General features: G+C 35.9%; 1 protein-coding gene across 2 annotated transcripts in view; it reads left to right on the top strand.

Moving 5' to 3' along the window:
- NAA15 (N-alpha-acetyltransferase 15, NatA auxiliary subunit) overlaps positions 1–19,874 on the top strand; it is an 85,745-nt gene that overhangs the window by 61,465 nt on the left and 4,406 nt on the right. For both annotated transcript variants that reach the window (XM_045986747.1, XM_045986743.1), the window contains exons 15-17: positions 8,358–8,551; positions 13,043–13,151; positions 15,500–15,598. In XM_045986747.1, coding sequence (XP_045842703.1) covers positions 8,358–8,551; positions 13,043–13,151; positions 15,500–15,598 — 402 coding nt within the window. The remainder of the gene's footprint in view (positions 1–8,357; positions 8,552–13,042; positions 13,152–15,499; positions 15,599–19,874) is intronic.

The raw sequence follows: 19,874 nt of genomic DNA, 5'->3' as shown, positions 1-19,874 counted from the left end.
GGCAAGATTTCATTTCTTTTGATGGCTGCATGGTATTCCATTGTGTATGTATACCACATCTTTATCCATTCATCTGTTGATGGACATCTAGGCTCTTTCCATAGTTTGGCTACTGTAGACATTGCTGCTATAAACATTCGGGTGCATGTGCCCCTTCGGATCACTACGTTTGTATTTTTAGGGTAAATACCCTAAATAGTGCAATTGCTGGGTCATAGGGTAGTTCTGTTTTCAACAATTTTGAAGAACCTCCATGCTGTTTTCCAGAGTGGTTGCACCAGCTTGCATTCCAACCAACAGTGTAGGAGGGTTCCCCTTTCTCCGCATCCTCGCCAGCATCTGTCATTTCCTGACTTGTTAATTTTAGCCATTCTGACTGGTGTGAGGTGATATCTCATTGTGGTTTTGATTTGTATTTCCCTGATGCTGAGTGACGTGGAGCACTTTTTCATGTTTCTGTTGGCCATCTGGATGTCTTCTTTGCAGAAATGTCTGTTCATGTCTTCTGCCCATTTCTTGATTGATTATTGATTATTTGTTCTTTGGGTGTTGAGTTTGCTAAGTTCCTTATAGATTTTGGACACTAGCCCTTTATCTGATATGTTGTTTGCAAATATCTTCTCCCATTCTGTCAGTTGTCTTTTGGTTTTGTTAACTGTTTCCTTTGCTGTGCAAAAGCTTTTGGTCTTGATGAAATCCCAATAGTTCATTTTTGCCCTTGCTTCCCTTGCCTTTGCCGATGTTCCTAGGAAGATGTTGCTGCAGCTGAGGTCGAAGAGGTTGCTGCCTGCGTTCTCCTCAAGGATTTTGATGGATTCCTTTCTCACATTGAGGTCCTTCATCCATTTTGAGTCTATTTTCATGTGTGGTGTAAGGAAGTGGTCCAATTTCATTTTTCTGCATGTGGCTGTCCAATTTTCCCAGCACCATTTATTGAAGAGGCTATCTTTTTTCCATTGGACATTCTTTCCTCCTTTGTCGAAGATGAGTTGACCATAGAGTTGAGGGTCTATTTCTGGGCTCTCTATTCTGTTCCATTGATCTATGTGTCTGTTTTTGTGCCAGTACCATGCTGTCTTGATGATGACAGCTTTGTAATAGAGCTTGAAGTCCGGAATTGTGATGCCACCAACTTTGGCTTTTCTTTTTCAATATTCCTTTGGCTATTCAAGGTCTTTTCTGGTTCCATATAAATTTTAGGATCATTTGTTCCATTTCTTTGAAAAAAATGGATGGTATTTTGATAGGGATTGCATTAAATGTGTAGATTGCTTTAGGTAGCATGGACATTTTCACAATATTTATTCTTCCAATCCAGGAGCATGGAACATTTTTCCATTTCTTTGTGTCTTCCTCAATTTCTTTCATGAGTACTTTATAGTTTTCTGCATATAGATTCTTAGCCTCTTTGGTTAGGTTTATTCCTAGGTATCTTACAGTTTTGTTTGCGTTTGTAAGTGGGATTGACTCCTTAATTTCTCTTTCTTCTGTCTTGTTGTTGGTGTAGAGAAATGCAACTGCTTTCTATGCATTGATTTTATATCCTGACACTTCACTGAATTCCTGTACAAGTTCTAGCAGTTTTGGAGTGGAGTCTTTGGGTTTTCCACATATAGTATATCGTCTGCGAAGAGTGATAGTTTGACTTCTTCTTTGCCGGTTTGGATGCCTTTAATTTCCTTTTGTTGTCTGATTGCTGAGGCTAGGACTTCTAGTACTATGTTGAATAGCAGTGGTGATAATGGACATCCCTGATGTGTTCCTGACCTTAGCAGAAAAGCTTTCAGTTTTTCTCCATTGAGAATGATATTTGCGGTGGGTTTTTCATAACTTTCTTTGATAATATTGAGGTATGTGCCCTCTATCCCCACACTTTGAAGAGTTTTGATCAGGAAGGGATGCTGTACTTTGTCAAATGCTTTTTCAGCATCTATTGACAGTATCATACGGTTCTTGTTCTTTCTTTTATTAATGTGTTGTATCACATTGATTGATTTGCGGATGTTGAACCAACCTTGCAGCCCTGGTATACATCCCACTTGGTCGTGGTGAATAATTCTTTTAATGTACTATTGAATCCTATTGGCTAATATTTTGGTGAGAATTTTCGCATCTTTGTTCATCAAGGATATTGGTCTGTAGTTCTCTTTTTTGATGGGATCCTTGTCTGGTTTTGGGATCAAGGTGGGAACAGTTTCAGGAGAATAGGAATTAGTTCTTCTTTAAATGTTTGGTAGAATTCCCCTGGGAAGCTGTCTGGCCCTGGGCTTTTGTTTGTTTGGAGATTTTTGATGACGGTTTCAATCTCCTTACTGGTTATGGGTCTGTTCAGGTTTTCTATTTCTTCCTGGTTCAGTTGTGGTAGTTTATATGTCTCTAGGAATGCATCCATTTCTTCCAGATTATCAAATTTGTTGGCGTAGAGTTGCTCATAGTATGTTCTTATAATTGTCTGTATTTCTTTGGTGTTAGTTGTGATCTCTCCTCTTTCATTCATGATTTTATTTATTTGGGTCCTTTCTCTTTTCTTTTTGATAAGTCTGGCCAGGGGTTTCTCAATCTTACTAATTCTTTCAAAGAACCAGCTCCTAGTTTCATTGATTTGTTCTATTGTTTTTTTTTTTTTCTATTTCGTTGATTTCTGCTCTAATCTTTATGATTTCTCTTCTCCTGCTGGGTTTAGTGTTTCTTTCTTGTTCTTTCTCTACCTCCTTTAGGTGTAGGGTTAGGTTGTGTACTTGAGACCTTTCTTGTTTCTTGAGAAAGACTTGTACTGCTATATATTTTCCTCTCAGGACTGCCTTTGCTGTGTCCCACAGATTTTGAACTGTTGTGTTTTCATTATCATTTGTTTCCATGAATTTTTTCCAATACTTCTTTAATTTCTTGGTTGACATTCATTCTTTAGAAGGGTGCTGTTTAGTCTCCATGTATTTGGGTTCTTTCCAAATTTCCTCTTGTGATTGAGTTCTAGCTTCAGAGCATTGTGGTCTGAAAATATGCAGGGAGTGATCCCAATCTTTTGATACTGGTTGAGACCTGATTTAGGACCCAGGATGTGATCTATACTGGAGAATGTTCATGTGCACTAGAGAAGAATGTGTATTTTGTTGCTTTGGAATGAAATGTTCTGAATAGATCTGTGATGTCCATCTGGTCCAGTGTGTCATTTAAGGCCTTTATTTCCTTGTTGATCTTTTGCTTGGGTGATCTGTCCATTTCAGTGAGGGTAGTGTTAAAGTCCCCTACTATTATTGTATTATTATTGATGTGTTTCTTTGATTTTGTTATTAGTTGGTTTATATAGTTGGCTGCTCCCACGTTAGGGGCATAGATATTTAAAACTGTTAGATCTTGTTGGACAGACCTTTTGAGTATGATATAGTGTCCTTCCTCATCTCTTATTATAGTTTTTGGCTTAAAATCTAATTGATCTGATATAAGGATTGCCACTCCAGCTTTCTTCTGATGCCCATTAGCATGGTAAATTGTTTTCCACCCCCCCCCCACTTTAAATCTGGGTATCTTCGGGTCTAAAATGAGTTTCTTGTAGGCAACATATTGATGGGTTTTGTTTTTTTATCCATTCTGATACCCTGTGTCTTTTGATTGGGGCATTTAGCTCATTAACATTCAGGGTAACTATTGAGAGATATGAATTTAGTGCCGTTGTATTGCCTGTAAGGTGACTATTACTGTATATTGTCTCTGTTCCTTTCTGATCTACTACTTTTAGGCACTCTCTTTGCTTAGAGGACCCCTTTTATTATTTCCTGTAGAGCTGGTTTGGTGTTTGCAAATTCTTTCAGTTTTTGTTTGTCCTGAAAGCTTTTTATCTCTCCTTCTATTTTCAAAGATAGCCTAGCTGGATATAGTAATCTTGGCTGCATGTTTTTCTCATTTAGTGCTCTGAATATATCATGCCAGCTCTTTCTGGCCTGCCAGGTCTCTGTGGATAAGTCTGATGCCAATCTAATATTTTTATCATTGTATGTTACAGACTTCTTTTCCCGGGCTGCTTTCAGGATTTTCTCTTTGTCACTAAGACTTGTAAATTTTACTATTAGGTGACAGGGTGTGGACCTATTCTGTATTAACTTCTGATGTGGTTATTCCTTCCTCTGTTTCTGTGTGGCAACTCTGTTATTATGAGTTAGCTGAGTCCTTTCAAGGCAGTAGTAGATAATACAGAATAAGATCACAGAATAGCCAGTGGGCCAGATCCATACTGCTGTTTGATTTGATAAATAAATTTTATTGGGACTTAGCTTATGTTTATGTATTATTTATGGCTAATTTTGTGCTATAACAGCTGCATTTAGTTGCATCAGAGACCCATGGCTTACAGAGCTGAAAATATTTAGTATCTGGCCCATTACAGAAAAAGATTATTGACTCCTGGTATAGCATAGTGGAAAGAAAGAACCCAGACTTTGGTGTCAGAGTGAAGTGGATTTAAATCCTTGTTTTACCTTTTATTATTAATCTTGAGTTAATATTTTTCCTCTGATACCTTAGTTTTCTCATACATAAAATAATATTATATTCTAATCCATGAAATTATTGAGGATATTAAGTAAAATGTATGCATGGTATCTAGTATATAGTAAGGATGCAAGTGGTAGCAGTTATTTTACAAGTCATTAAAAGGTCAGAATTTTTGTGGTTATTCATTTATAACTGTCTTGTATTTCCAGAATGTAATTTTTAGTCCTTGTTTGAAATTTTCTTTTTTAGTAGTAAGGGCTTCTTTACTAGGAAAAAAAGAAACAGGTATGTATTTATTTTGATGGTTATTGTCTATTGACACATAATAAATTTCCCTAAATTCAGCAGCTTAGAACAACTATTTTCATAGTTCAGGAATTCAGAAGTATCTAGGTTGTTCCAGCTCAGGGTCTCTTATAAAGCTGTAGTTAAGTTATTGATGGGGTGGTGGGGGTCACACCTAGGTGGCTTAGTTGGATAAGTGTCTCTGCCCCTTTGGCTCAGGTCATGATACCATGTCCTGGGATTGAGCCCCACCCACACTGGGCTCCCTGCTCAGCCGGAAGCCTGCTTCTCCCTTTCTCTCTCCCACTCGCCCTGCTGTGGGCTCTCTTTCCCTCTCTCTCTTTCAAATAAATAAATAAAATATTTAAAAAGGAAAAGGTTAACTGGGGCTAGAAGATCCATTTCCCAGATGGCTCTCTCATGTGGCTTTTGGCAGGTGACCTTAATATTGTTAGTCTCTCTAGAGGGTTTCTTCAGTTCCATGAGACATGGTAGCTAGCCATGAGGGCAAGAAAGAAGCAACAACACTTTTAACGTTCTGTTCTCTTGACATAACACCCCATCACTTCCTGCATGTTCTGTTTGGTAGAAGTGAGTCACCAAGTATAACCTATATTTGAGTGGGAGAAGAATCAAACAATTTGTAGACATATTTTTAACTGCCATGTTCTGCATTCTAAACAGAAATTATTTACATTATTCTTTTTTCCTTTTTTTTTTTTTTTTTTTTTAAGAATTTATTTGTTGGAGAGAGAGAGAGAGCAAGAGCAGGAGCAGGGAGTCCAATGCGGTACTTAATCCCAGGATTCTGGGATCATGACCTGAGTCAAATGCAGGCGGTTAACTGACTGAGCCATCTAGGCACCCTATTTATATTATTCTTACATGCAGATTACACTTGCCCCTTCCGAGGCCTTCAAAAGTCTCATTCCATTACAGCATTAACTTGAAGTCCAGTTAGTTATGTATGTATATGAGGTACTAGTGCTGATGTGATTTCTTGAATATGGTTCTTTAGTATAGCTGGTATAGCTCTTCAAGTGTAGTTCTTGATATGAAATCCTGTGCCAGGGGCTCCTTGCTCTTTCTCTCAAATAAGTAAATAAAATCTTAAAAAATCCTGTGCCAAGTACATGTCCAATATAAACTGATTGCAAAGGAATATTCTTGGTCAAAAGAGGGTGGTGAAGGGGAAATGGAAGGTACACAGGAGTTACTGGTTCTGTCAGTTCTCAAGTCCAGTTGATGATAGCAGTCCTTTGATGAGGGCTCACGATGTAGGACTAATTCTCTAATGGTTCCTGGTTCTGTACTCTGGTTTTTTGGTTCCACCTTCTGCATTTTCTTTCCTGTTCTTAAAAGTTTGTGGGGTCCCTGGCCAGCTCACTTGGAAGAGCTTGCAATTCTTGATCTTGGTGTGGGGGTTCAAACCCCATGTTGGGTGTAGTGTGCTTTACTAAAATTAATTTCTTTTTAAAAGTTAGCATTTGTTTGCAACTGAGTAGTTTTTCAGTCTGCTTCCAAAATTTGGGGGGTCTTTTATGCTATCTCTATTCCTTTCAGTCCAAAGTTGCTGTTTCTGCCCATAGAATTCTCTTAAGAACTTTATGGATTTTTTGTGAATTTTATTGGAAGCCACATGCACAAATATCATTGTCTACCTTGAGTTTTTGCTGAGAGGACAGCACCCTTGAGTCTCTTAGAAGCTTTGTTGTTTGAAAGGATCAGTGAATCATACCCTTAAAGTTTTTAAGAGAAAAGAGCCTTTTGGGTGACCAGTAGTTGAGGCACCATCTTTTGAGTTTTAAAGGATTTCAAAGCCAAACTCTGCTTTCCCTGTTGACATATTTTCTTGGCAGTTCTCTGAATTTGACCTTTGCTTAGGAGCCATTTCCGAAGAAGCTGAGAATTTTGAAAACTGTTAAGTCCTTCTTCCATTTGTTTTTCTCTTGCATTTTAATTACAAGCTGCAAGAGGAATCAGGTGCTACCTGAACAACTTTTTTTTATTTTTTTTTCCAGTTTGGAAATCCCTCTAGCTAGAGCACTCAGTTCATTTGATACATTTTATGATGTTATTAAATCCATGTTATTAAACTTTCTGCCTTTGTGTGAGTATGACATGTTTCACCTGAAGCCTCTTCAAAATCCAGACTCTCTTAAATAGTCTGGGGTCCTTTGAGCTTCATTAATACTTTTTTCCATGTCTTTCCACCTTTTGCCATGCTCTGGAACCACAGTCACTCCTACATTTTAGGTTTTTATTGCAGCAGCACCCCACTTCCAGGTACCAAAATCTCCCTTGGTTATCTATTGCTGCCTAACAGATTGCTTACACAGAGCTTTAAATAGCAAACATTTATTATCTCAGAGTTACTGTGGGCCAGGAATTCAGAAGTCACGTAGATTAGCAGTAGGATTTTGAAAGATGTGGGTTCTCTCAGGAGATTGAAGTCAAGATGGTAGCCAAAGACTTTTGAAAGGTCGATTTTAGTAGGAAAATCTGCTTTCAAGATGGCTTACTTTAATGGCTGGAGGCCTTTTTTTGGCCACACGTGTCCTTCCATAAGGTTGTCTGTTTATCTTCATAACATGGCAGTTGGTTTCTTCTGAGTGGTCCAAGAGAAAGCAAGGAGGAATTCACCGTGCTTTTATGTTCTGATCTTGGATGTCATACAGTTTGATTTCTAGATTTTCCATTTGTTGGAAGTGAGTTAAGTATAGCCTACAATTAAGGGAAGGGGAAATAGGTTCCACCTTTTGAAGGAAAGAGTTTATGGGCGTATTTGAAAATCACTACCATGATGGTATACTTTAGAATGACCTTATTCATTTCTCACTAAGTATTACCCAAATAAATACCAGTTGCACACGTAATATTCAGATTTATTGCTTGAAGACTATAGAATTTTTACTTTATTATCTAATATTTGTGATTTTCAGTCTTTCTTTTGAGACATTCCATAGTTTGTACCACAAGAGCTGTTGTTAATTTTCAGTGTCAAGCTTTTAATTTACCATATAGTTATTTATTATTCCATGAACAAATATTTTCTGTATATTCTGCTAGTATTCTGGTAGGCCCTGAGAATACAAAATTTATGAACAAGACAGGTTGTCTTCACCAAGCGTTCACAGTCTAAAAGAGAAGCACATGTATAAATGAAGTATTGTGACAAGCAAATATATATGTCATAGTAGCAGCACTGAGTACAGAGAATGAATAACTCACAAGGTTAGAGAGGCATGACTAAGAAAAAGCATAGTCTATGGCTATAGAAATATGAAACAGCTTGTTAGATTTCTAGAACTGCAGGTATAATATTGCTGGGGGAACTTGCATGCTTTTATGTTTTGCTATGATTGTGACACCAGGTCTCCACCTGGTTTCAAAACATTTTTTTGAAGGGATCACAGTGTTCTCTAGCCATTGTGGAACCATTAAATGGCAAGGTACACATAGGCACATGAACTTGTATAACATGTCATATTTTGTCTGGGAGTTTTAATGAGAATGTTAAATTAGTGATTGATCATTACTAACCTGATTAATATGCTTTTCATTAATTAACATGTTGCCTACAGCAAACATGTCTGACAAAGAGCTAAAGAAGCTACGTAATAAACAAAGAAGAGCTCAAAAGAAAGCCCAGATAGAAGAAGAGAAAAAAAATGCAGAAAAAGAAAAGCAGCAGAGAAATCAGAAAAAGAAAAAGGATGATGATGATGAGGAAATTGGAGGTCCAAAAGAAGAGCTTATCCCTGAGAAACTAGCCAAGGTACTTAATAATAGTGTTGAGCACAATTGAGTGAAATTTTGTGACCAGCTATTGTCATTTCATACTGTCTTATTTAACCAATTTGATTATAGATTTTAGAGTAAAAAATCATTTTAATTTTTTGTCTGTTTTCTTTCTTTCTCTCTTTCTTTCTTTCTTTCTCTTTCCCTCTCCCTCTGTCTTTCCTTCTCCTCCTTCCCCTCCCTCCCTCCCTTCCTTCCTTCGTCTTTCTGTCTGTTTGTCTTTCTGTCTTCCTGTCTGTCTTTTTTTCTTTCTTGGAATAATGATCCTGATCCAGAGTAATCTAGTATGGTATAGTGGAAGGTTTGGGCTTTTGAGTCATTCTGATCTGGGTCCACATATCAGCACTTATACTTCACTGTGTCTTGGACACTTTGTCTAACCTCTCTGATGGTGTTCTCTTGTATAAAATGGGACTAGGAAAAAATCCCTACTAGGCAGGGATGTTAGGATTAAAGGAACTTTATGTGGAAAGAATGAAGCATCTGTTAAAAGTGGTAACATGCAGCTTTTTATATCCAGACCAAATTGAGCTTACCTCTCACCAGTGTGTCAGTTTACGGTATTTCTTTATTGGACTTTGTGATTTGAACTAATCTCTCTAAAAGCCCCTAAATATCTTCCCCCATGCCAAAAATCATATCTGCCGTTATTAACTGTTAAGCTGAAGCCAAGATATTCATTGTCAGATGAGCCATTTTGGTTAGTAACATATCCATGCAGTTTTCTTCTTGCCCTTGGTGTTGGGCTACTCCATGTGAAAATAATTGCATAGTTTATTATCTTAAAGCAGTAAATACAGTACTCACATTGCACTAGGGTTCAGTATTAGCCTCACTAGTAACTAAAAAGTCAAAATCAGCTGCCTTACAACTAAGAAAAATTACAATACCTAATAAGTAGAGTTGAAAAATAGTTTTAGGATCAAATCAGAGCAGATGGACAATAATATCTCATAGCAGTATTGCTAAGAACCATAGAGAAATCTAGCTTGGATTTCAAAGCTTTTCACACATCTTTTCACAAGTAAATCTTTTAACTTCTAGGAACAAAGGCTGTTGAGAGTTTATTGGAAGAATATACAGAATAGTGAGGAAGCACAGAAAATTGACCTTTTAGGCCTCATGGAGAATTACACAGTTATTCAGGGGTAATATCAGCTTTAAGAGCTTTCCATCTTTCTGCTTCAGCTTTCTTTATTACTACCACTTGTACCACTGTCACTGACTGTGTGCCACCACCATTTTTTCTACTTGCTTTCTCGATAGCCCATAATTTTTCCTAATGACTTTTCTTTGTAACACTTCATATCTTCCATTATACTTCTTAAAGAGAGGATCTATTTGGATTGCTTAGTCACTGTCTAATAAAGGTTACTTACACCCCACAGAACAGAATTTTTATACCAAGCCTCCTTATAGACTGTTGACCTTGTGTCCATCGTATCATAGCTGCTTTGGGGCCAGATACCAAGTTATAGTCTAATTATTTATAGCTAGAGATTTATAGAGTCTCAGAAGAAAATAATTCCTACAGAAATTGCTTTATTTGGAAAGAGACCAGTGAAAGATACTCAGTTTCATAGGCTGCTATTTAATATATACTATTCTTGCCTGTTAGGCACATGGCACACATCTCTTCCTAGGATAACTACCTCCTGGATGCCCCCTTCTAATAGCATCCACACTTACTTATATCCCCAGTGTGTGGCAGCGCTAGATTACACCAAGCCATCATAATAAGGTTTGGCATTGTAGGCTAATGTTTAAAAAGCTGCTTGCCAAATCTAGATTTACAGTGTCTAGATTCTGATTTTTTGTGATCCTATATTTTATCATTCTTAATGTTATATCATTTTTAATGTTATATCATTCTTAGTGTTATTAATGGTATATTTAGTGTCGCCAGTTCAGGATTTTATATATGTAATATAAAATAAAAGCATTATTAAGTTAGCAGTAATTCCACTTGAAGAAAAAAGGAAAATAGGAAGAGGTTTAGCGAGTTTAATACTCACTTAACTGAGTATAAACCTGAAGTCTTTGTTTCTCCAACTTAACATGAGGCCGTAATTGGTATTTATGAGTTCCCTCATGTACCACCTATGCTATGTTCCTCCTTGCGTTCAGGTAGTATTCATCTCAGCTGGATTATTTTTTTTCCTTCTGTGCACACATACGTTTCTCCTTATCAGTGTATTCTTATTATTCTGTCTGTATGGGGTTTAACAGTTTTAAACTTTCTGTTGCTACTCTGGGAGTATAGGGAGATGTATTCCTATACAACATATTGTAATACAGATTAGACTTCACATCAGTTTATAAATTTAAAAATCGCGTATGCTCAAAACTGCCCTTGCAAATCTCTTACATTGCTCATCAACACAATGCAGTCCCATTCTGTATCTCTTCCAACTTAAGTAAATTCACATCTTCATGACTAGATGTAAGTTTGAGAGACAAAAATGAGTATGCATAATTCTGGCCATTTTCATCCAGTACTCCACTCAGTGAGCACAGGACCCCAGCTGAGTTTGAGACCAAGGAATTATGACTACCATTTGTTTAGTCCATGTCAGTTCCTGTGTGCCTCTCCCAGTGTGAACATTTTGCTATATTGAGTCTCATTTTGGTACTTAATAGGGTTGTCATGCACAGAACGCAAAGTTGTGTGAGAGAGATAGATATATATGTGTGTGTGTGTGTATATATTTATTTCTATGCATCTTGTCTTCTTTATACCTTTAGGGATTTGATGGTCCTTTTTCCTTTCTTTTTTTTAATCTTAAACACTGATTTTAGAACTCAACCCTGTTGATAGGCTTTTGTATATATAACTTCATATTTCATTATGTATATATGAATATAGACTGTAGGTAGCTTTATTATGGTTATGTACATAACCATATGTGCATGGTTTTGTCAGACAAAATGACAAAAATCTTACCTATACGAGGCACACAGAAACGGGACAACAGGTCCAGATTTTTTTGTGGTGGCATATGTTCTTCTTTATTAGGATTGTAGGCAGAATTTCTCTTTTCTTTTTCTAAGTTTAAATACTTAAGATTTCAGTAAGTATAATGCTCGTATTGACTTAGCTTCCCTATATTCCTTGTTTCCATTTTGTGACAGCAGCCATATCTCCCTGGTAGTAAATTACCCTGGTCATTACAGTGATCCTCATTTCAGTCTATGCTCTGGAAGTCTTAAAAAACTTGATACAGCTCCATTACAGTTTCAGTTTTCAGTTCTTTACCTTTCCCTGGTAGACCTTTCTCCTCTGTATACCACAAATCCCAAATCAGTAGAACATAAAATTGTGGAAATAAGAAGCAAAATATCTACAAATGTATGAGAAAGGCATACTTAGGAGGTCTCCTCTCTCCCTGCTGGCTCTTGGTATCTACGGCTAGTAGAGTGACAGTGCCATATAGTGATTTCTTGTTTAGAGCATGTGTCCTTCAGAATAATGCCAGCTGCCTACATGCTTGTATAAGGTAAAACTCCTAGACATTACTTTCTTGCCTATGGTGTTTTTTATTTCTTTGTTTGTTTTTAATGCTGTGAAATAATTTCCTTATCCAGAATCTGTGTTGATAAAACCACAATTACCGTATTGGTAGAGGCATGTTGAATAGTTACGGCAAATACAAATTCCACCAAGGATAAATCTTACTACCTCTGTAATGAGACAAGGCAAATACAGACATGGATGTTCAGTGCCTTTATGATAAATATGGTATTCCTCTCTAGCCCCATCCCAGTCTTCAGAGATGAATTTTGTCTTAGATACTCAGTCTAGGAGTATAACAGTAGCACAATTATGTAGTAAGTATTTCCTGTCCAGGAATTATTACAAGTATATAATTAATATGACATCTACATAATTAAAAAGGGTGACAAAGACAGTTCAATAAATATAAATCTTAAATCATTAGTAGGCATTGGAATAAATATGGAGTCTATAGAATTTGTATGAGAACAAAGCAAGATAGAATGGATATTTTACTGCCTTTAATAGCTTGATCGTACTTCACTTTGAATTTAAGAAGAATGTTGACTCATTCTGTAATATTCTCTATCTCTCTCTCTTAACCCCTCTGCATCCTATTTAATATTTCTCCTCTGTCCTCCCCCCGTCCTACCCCGTGGCTACCTTATCATTTATCTCACTGTCTTTCTTTGCCTGGTTCTGTTTTATCTTTCCTTTTACTTGTTGGATAGTTTCTATCCAGACATAATGTAATATATATGGTTAAAAACCTGTGAAGAGTTGTAGAGTTCAAAATCCCCTTCCTTTAGATTATGGGAGGTTAAAATATGACAGTATTTCTGGGTAATGGGTAAGTGATTTTTACCAAAAAGAAAAAACCCAGAAAGTGAAGTGTTTTTAATAGAATAAGGTCACATCCTTTCCCCCCTCCCCCCATCTTGCTTCCATTTGTATAATATCTTTTATTTTTGTTAGGTTGAAACTCCATTGGAAGAAGCTATTAAATTTTTAACACCGTTGAAGAACTTGGTGAAGAACAAGATAGAAACGCATCTTTTTGCCTTTGAGATTTACTTTAGGAAAGGTAGGCAATTAGGGTATAGTGGCCCTGACAAAATTGATCTCTGTGTTTCTTAGATATAGTCACCCAAATCAAGTAGTCTCAGCACCATAGGGTTTTTTCCCAATGTAGCTTCTCACAGAAATGCCTGTTACACGTGTAAGATATTGTGGGTCTCCTAGGACATTAAAATCACAATAGATATACATACATAACTAAGATTAAGGTCAGATACAGTAGTTACTATGTATAGGTGTGAATAAAATTAGTTAATGATACAGAGCTTTGATTAGTGCTTGATACAGAGGGAACACTAAATAAATGTTGGTTATTATTAACTATTGTTAGAAGGTGTGGTGCTTGAGGTGTATCTTAAAGAATGGTTATTTTTTTTTTTATAAAGATTTTATTTATCTGACAGAGAGATCACAAGTAGACAGAGAGGCAGGCAGAGAAAGAGAGAGAGAGGGAAGCAGGCTCCCTGCTGAGCAGAGAGCCCGATGCAGGACTCGATCCCAGGACCCCGAGATCATGACCTGAGCTGAAGGCAGCGGCTCAAACCACTGAGCCACCCAGGCGCCCCGAAGAATGGTTATTTCTAAAAGAGAAGACGCATGGAAAGGAAGAAGATGCATTAAGAAAACACAGATATGCTTAAATAATGTTGAGGTGGTCTATATTGCCTGAGTCAGGTAAAAGATAATGGAACGTCTTGGTTGTCTTGCTTAGAATGCCTAGACTATGTATAGATACTAAGACTTTGTGGTATTGAATTGCTATAATCCAGGTAGTTCATTGAAGAAAAAAAAAAAAACAACAACAACTATATCGTTAAGGTGATGCATCCTGAAGGGAAGAGAAATTGGTTAGTAAGATCTGACAGGTTTTTGCTCCAAGCAGTGTAACTGTTCTAAAAGAGATTGAATAAAATACTCTATAGAGTATCCATTAAAAAATCAAGTTTTTCCAAAGTAATTAATAATGTTGGGTAAAGGTTGCTGTATAGCATTGCTTGGAAATAGGACACAAAACTATAGTTTGGTTTTAATTTTCATTAAGATATTTACATGGGTATGTAAGATAGAGAAAGGACCAGGAAGAAATAGATTAAAAAAATAACAGATGGTCTTTTGATGGATTTGAGTGATTACAGTGGTTTCCATTATATTTCTGTTTTCCAAAATGATTGTGTTGTAATTGGAAAAGAAATTTAAGAAATAGTCCAGTAATTTAGAAACTTTTAAAGAAAAGTTAACACAACTCCCCTTTTTCTTTTTCTTTCTTTCTTTTCTTTATTTAGAGAGAACGTCAGAGCTGTGTGGGGGTTGGGGGGAGAGAGGGAGAGAGAATCTTAAGCAGGCTCCATGCATGGAGGAGCCCAGTGCAGGGCTTGATCTCATGACTCTGAGATCATGACCTGAGCCAAAATCAAGAGTCAGACATGTAACCGACTGAGCCACCTATGTGCCGCAATGCAACAAATGTTCTTAAACAGAATCCTGAAGTATAAAAAAGCTGTTCGGCTTAAAGTGGGGAAGGGCAATCTGAATTCTTATAATTGGCTTCTTGGTTGTGTTCTAACCTTTGAAGGGCTCTTTAGCATTTGGAATTCACTGTGGTTGTGTGATAAGGCAGTATTTTTAGCTTTCTGAGTGTTGGAGTAAGGGAAAAAGAAATGTCAGAGGACCCTGGAGTTTTGAATTTTGTTATTTGGAGAATGGTACCAAATCAGGAAGTCTTAACAAAGAAGTGGTTTTTAGATGGGACTTGGAAGTGCAGTGAGGAATCAGGTGAAATTTCCATTTAACAGATGGAAACACTACTGAAGCTTGGGAAACATGGGGGTGTGAGTGTAGGGATAGTGTAGAAAGATATGAGAAATCACTGAAAACATAACCTTGGTGAATATTGTACCTTTCGAGGAGGAAGAGGAACCAGGGATTGATTAGGAGAGGACACTCAAGTAGGACGGAAACCAATTCATATGAATGTCACAAAACCCAAAAAAAGAGTAGTCTGAAGTATAAATAATGAAGTTTTATAAGTAGTGCAGAAAATCCCTTTATTTTTATTAAATTAGGAGGTTAAGAAATGGCTTAAATTTTGTTTATATGGCATTAGTTCCGATATTATTGGATGCTATCTAAATTTTTTGTACTTCATAAAACATTTTTTTCTTAACGAATATTGTGTGGAAAATATTAGCTAATGTTGCTTATCTGAGGAAATCATTTGCTTCAGTCATGTTGCTGTTCACATATGTTTGACTCTAAATTAGTTTCTCTATTTGTAATTCTCTAAATTAATCCTCCAAAGGAGGGCAGCTTATTTTATCAAATGATCAAAATATATCTTACTTTTTCTTTTTATAGAAAAGTTTCTTTTGATGCTACAATCAGTAAAGAGGGCATTTGCTATTGATTCTAGTCATCCCTGGCTTCATGAGTGTATGATTCGACTCTTTAGTACTGGTATGTTTTTGTTTTACATTACTTAAGTATTTGATTACAGTAGTTGATAGTGACTGTATAAGTGATCTATTTAACTTTGTCATAAACTCAATCATTTTAAAGTTGATGGATTTTAAATTAGCTAAGGGGAAAAGCAGGGTTCTTTTCTTTGTGATGAAGGTCTTTAAGGCTAGAAATGTTACTTGATTTTGATATAGAATTGTTCAGTCTGAATATTTAAGAATCACCTTTGTTCCTATTTCTAAAAAGTTACATGTAAGTTGAAACTTTGAATCATACTCACTGTGTAAAGCTTTTTAATAAATCGTTCTAAAATTGAAAAATCTCGTTGAAATTGACTAGCTATCTCCTTGCTTATCTGTCTTCAGAATTCCTGGAGTCATAAAATTTTTGTTACTAAATACAGATTTAAAAGAACTTTAAGGCAATCACTACTTTTCAAATATTTTCATAGTGAGATCCATATATTACTTTTAATGTGAAGTAGAACTAAAGAATTTGAGAATGTAAAAGGTAGAATTTTATGCTAATTATTTTTCATTTTATAGTTGAGAAATCTAGGACCTTAAAAGATTAAAGGACTTATTCAAGGTAACACAAATAATTAGTAATGAAGCAGGAATAAGAGCTCAGGTCTTCATATTATTCTTGATGGTGGTAGTTTTAATTTTTAAGTGACTGAATCTTTATAATAGAACAATCTGCAAATACTGTTAAATTACCTATCTCATTACTGAATACTTAGCCACATATGAATCCATACATATTTAAATAATGAGAGTAAATCAGGCATCCCAATCTTTTGAAAAATGCTAAACTGTCCTGATTAAGAACATTCTTTTGACTTCTGAGAAAAAATAAAACCTTACTTAAATTATACTTATGCTTGTCCAAAAAAATGATTCCTGTTCTAGACACTGAATCATAGAATGTTCCTCAGATTCTTAAATTATGAAATTAATAAATAACATAACCGCCTTATAGAAAATAGAAGAGATGATTGCTGTGTTTATTATTATTATTTTTTAAGATTTTATTTATTTATTTGACAGAGAGAGAGAGATCACAAGTAGGCAGAGAGGCAGGCAGAGAAGGGGAAGCAGGCTCCCTGCTGAGCAGAGAGCCCGACGCGGGGCTCGATCCCAGGACTTTGGGATCATGACCTGAGCCGAAGGCAGAGGCTTTAACCCACTGACCACCCAGGCGGCCCAGAATTGCTGTATTTAGAGAAAATAAAATTTCTAGTCTCTTTTTTTGTATTAAACTTTTTGAAATTGTGAGTCAGAAGATGAAGGCCAGGAGTAATGGTCTTAAATCCATTCCTGGTTAGGTTGGAGTGCACTTAAGCTGTTTTCAGAATTAATATAAACACTTTATTCTGTGTAATCAGCTCTTTCCTAAAAGATAGTAAAATAACACATAAAATTCTTTGGATTTTGAGACTAACCTTTGAAATAGGAATTAAAAGTGGCATATCTAAATATATTTACTTACAGTATGTGTGTAGATTGATGAACATATGACTGTTCCTTCGAACAGTTCTTTCAAGAATTAAAATGCTCTTGGACTTCAGAAGAACAGAGGCAGGATGGTCCTGATGTAAGAGTAGAATTATTTTGTGTCCCTGTTAGCTATACATTGCTCCAGATGTTTAGCTGACAGCATTGTCAGGAAGAGAGTTACAAAGTAATTCTGATTTTGACTAAATTTAGACAGTTAAGTGATAATTTGGAGTGATAAAGATGCACTGTCTTTTAAAAAGCCTTCAAGAGTTGGGTAGACTGCTTACTACCTCTGTTAAAAACAGGTGTGTACTGTATAAAAATATCTGTGAAACTACAAAGGCACGGAGTAGGGGCATCTTTATATACCCCACAGGGTTCCTTTAACTAATATATTTGGTACTTTAAAAAAAAACAACATTAACTTTGAAGTAATTTTTCAAGAACACGTTTGTCATGTCAAGTTATATTATACTAACTCCTTCACAAAGAAATTCTCACAGTAACACCTTTCTGGGAAGTATGGGGATAAAAAGGTACATCAACACCTATTTTATTATAGAAACTTCTCCAAGTAAATACACTCATTTTAGTCTGGTTATGAGTACCCTCAAAATCCTCTGAATTTTGTTATACTATCAATGTAATTAGTATCTGCTACATAGTGATTTACCATACAGGTCATCTTCCTTTCCCCCTTTTAATTACGAAGATGATTTTCAAGTTTTTTTTTTTTTTTTTTTAAGTTATAGGACTTAGAGCAACTTAAACTACTACATTCCTGCTCATGCTAAGTAAAAGATAGGAGCTTAGGTATTCATTTGTTTCATTATTCGCTTACATGCTTTTAAAATCACTTGTCATCTTGTTCTACAATAAATCTGTCTTTTCCTGTGTCATTTGTACAAAATCCTTTTTTATTTGCAGATTATTTTTCTTCTGTACTAATGTATTCCTCTCCTAAAAACTTCATTAATACTCTCATTTACCTACTTTACTATTTTGAGTGGTAATCACTTTTAGGTTATCCTTTAACAAGTAGTGAGTAGTCTTTAGCTTACATAAAATATGAGCTTTTTTTTTTTTTTTTTTTAAGATTTTATTTATTTATTTGTCAGAGAGAGAGAGCACGCACAAGCAGGCAGAGTGGCAGGCAGAGGCAGAGGGAGAAGCAGGCTCCCTGCAGAGCAAGGAGCCTGATGTGGGACTCGATCCCAAGACCCTGGGATCATGACCTAAGGCGAAGACATCAGCTTAACTGACTGAGCCACCCAGGTGTCCCGAAAATATGAGCATTTTCTACCCAAATTATAAACGAAAATGCCAGCTAGCCTGGGAATCCAGAGAAATTCTTTTTGCTAAGAATCAGCCCCCTTTTCAATGTGACTGTCAACCATTGATGATTACTAACTTAATTTAATCTGCTTTAGGGTGGACCAACCATTATTTTAACTTTAAGATGTTGAAAGACTCAAAAGCCTCTTAGAGAAGGTTTTATTACCTTTCCCTCAATCAAGTATTGCTTTTCCATGATTCACAAGACATTGTTCTATCAGAAGATAGCAAGGAAGATAAGTAGTCTGGGATTTTTTTTTTTTTTTTTCCTGAGACCCCAGTATTTTTTATTAGTTTTAATCACTTTCAAAGGATTTTTAGATTGATCTGGCAGCCCACTAGTCTTTAGCAATAAAAGCTTATCTGATAGACTGTGACATTTGAGGTTGCTCCTTTCCTTAAAGATACAGGTAAAATTGCATTCTATAGAATTCCATACAACATTCTAAGTTGTACTGCAGCAGAGTTTTGTTGTTGTTGTAATTAGTATCTTCCTGGAAATTACAGTTCCAATCTACATAACACAGGGGAGTAAACAGAGTCAGCTTCAAACATTCTGTGATTTAGTGACAAATATTTTTGGAAATAGCTATTAATGGAAGTTGGGAGTTATATAAATATTTCCTCTTTATATATCTCAAATATATATGTATTTTTTAATTGTGTGTTTTGATTTTTCTGGGGAGATGGTTTTAATCTGAGGAAAACAAATTTAATAAAGGTCATAAAAACATGAAAAGCTTAGCTTCCACCTGTAACCAACTGTAATGTAACTATATGGTTACTTTCCCATCTTCATAGAGTGTCCGGAAAGCACTTAATGCAAACCAACAAAGCCCATGGAAGTAACACATTTTATAGAAAACCTGTGGTTTTGACATAATGTTCATTGTAATCGGCTATAATCTATTTTACCAACTTTTCTTTCAGTTCTCTCTGTACTCCTGCTTCCCCTAAAAACAAATACTGATAAATTGCAAAAGTTGAAAGTATAGCCATGATGGAGCTTAAGCTATATTCTTTAATAACTCATTTAATTGGGGAGAAAAGCCCTCATTTAATTGAACCATTCAGTTTTATAGAATGATAGAAGAAATGTTATTTAACCAACAAAAGTCTTATAATTAATTATTCAGGTACATAATAATTATATGTAGAATATTTCATGGAGATATTTACTACCCAAGATTTCATGTTTAATTTTAAGCTTAGGATAGTGATCCATTAGGGAGATAATGAAAGCAGTTTAGTAAGTCATTACTACCGTTTGAAAATCTAAAATAGAAATAGAGTAGAAAATACCAGAATGCATAGCACAAAGTTACGGTTAGTGTTCTGTGCAACTTTTGCTTCACATAATGACTTAAGTACATAGGATACATATTCGCAGGACAATATTTGAAAAGTGACCACCATGGTTCCTAACAATAAGGAAGATA

The sequence above is a fragment of the Meles meles genome, chromosome 2 (genome assembly GCF_922984935.1).
Source record: "Meles meles chromosome 2, mMelMel3.1 paternal haplotype, whole genome shotgun sequence".
NCBI lineage: Eukaryota > Metazoa > Chordata > Mammalia > Carnivora > Mustelidae > Meles > Meles meles.
This window is presented reverse-complemented; position numbering and strand designations above follow the sequence as displayed.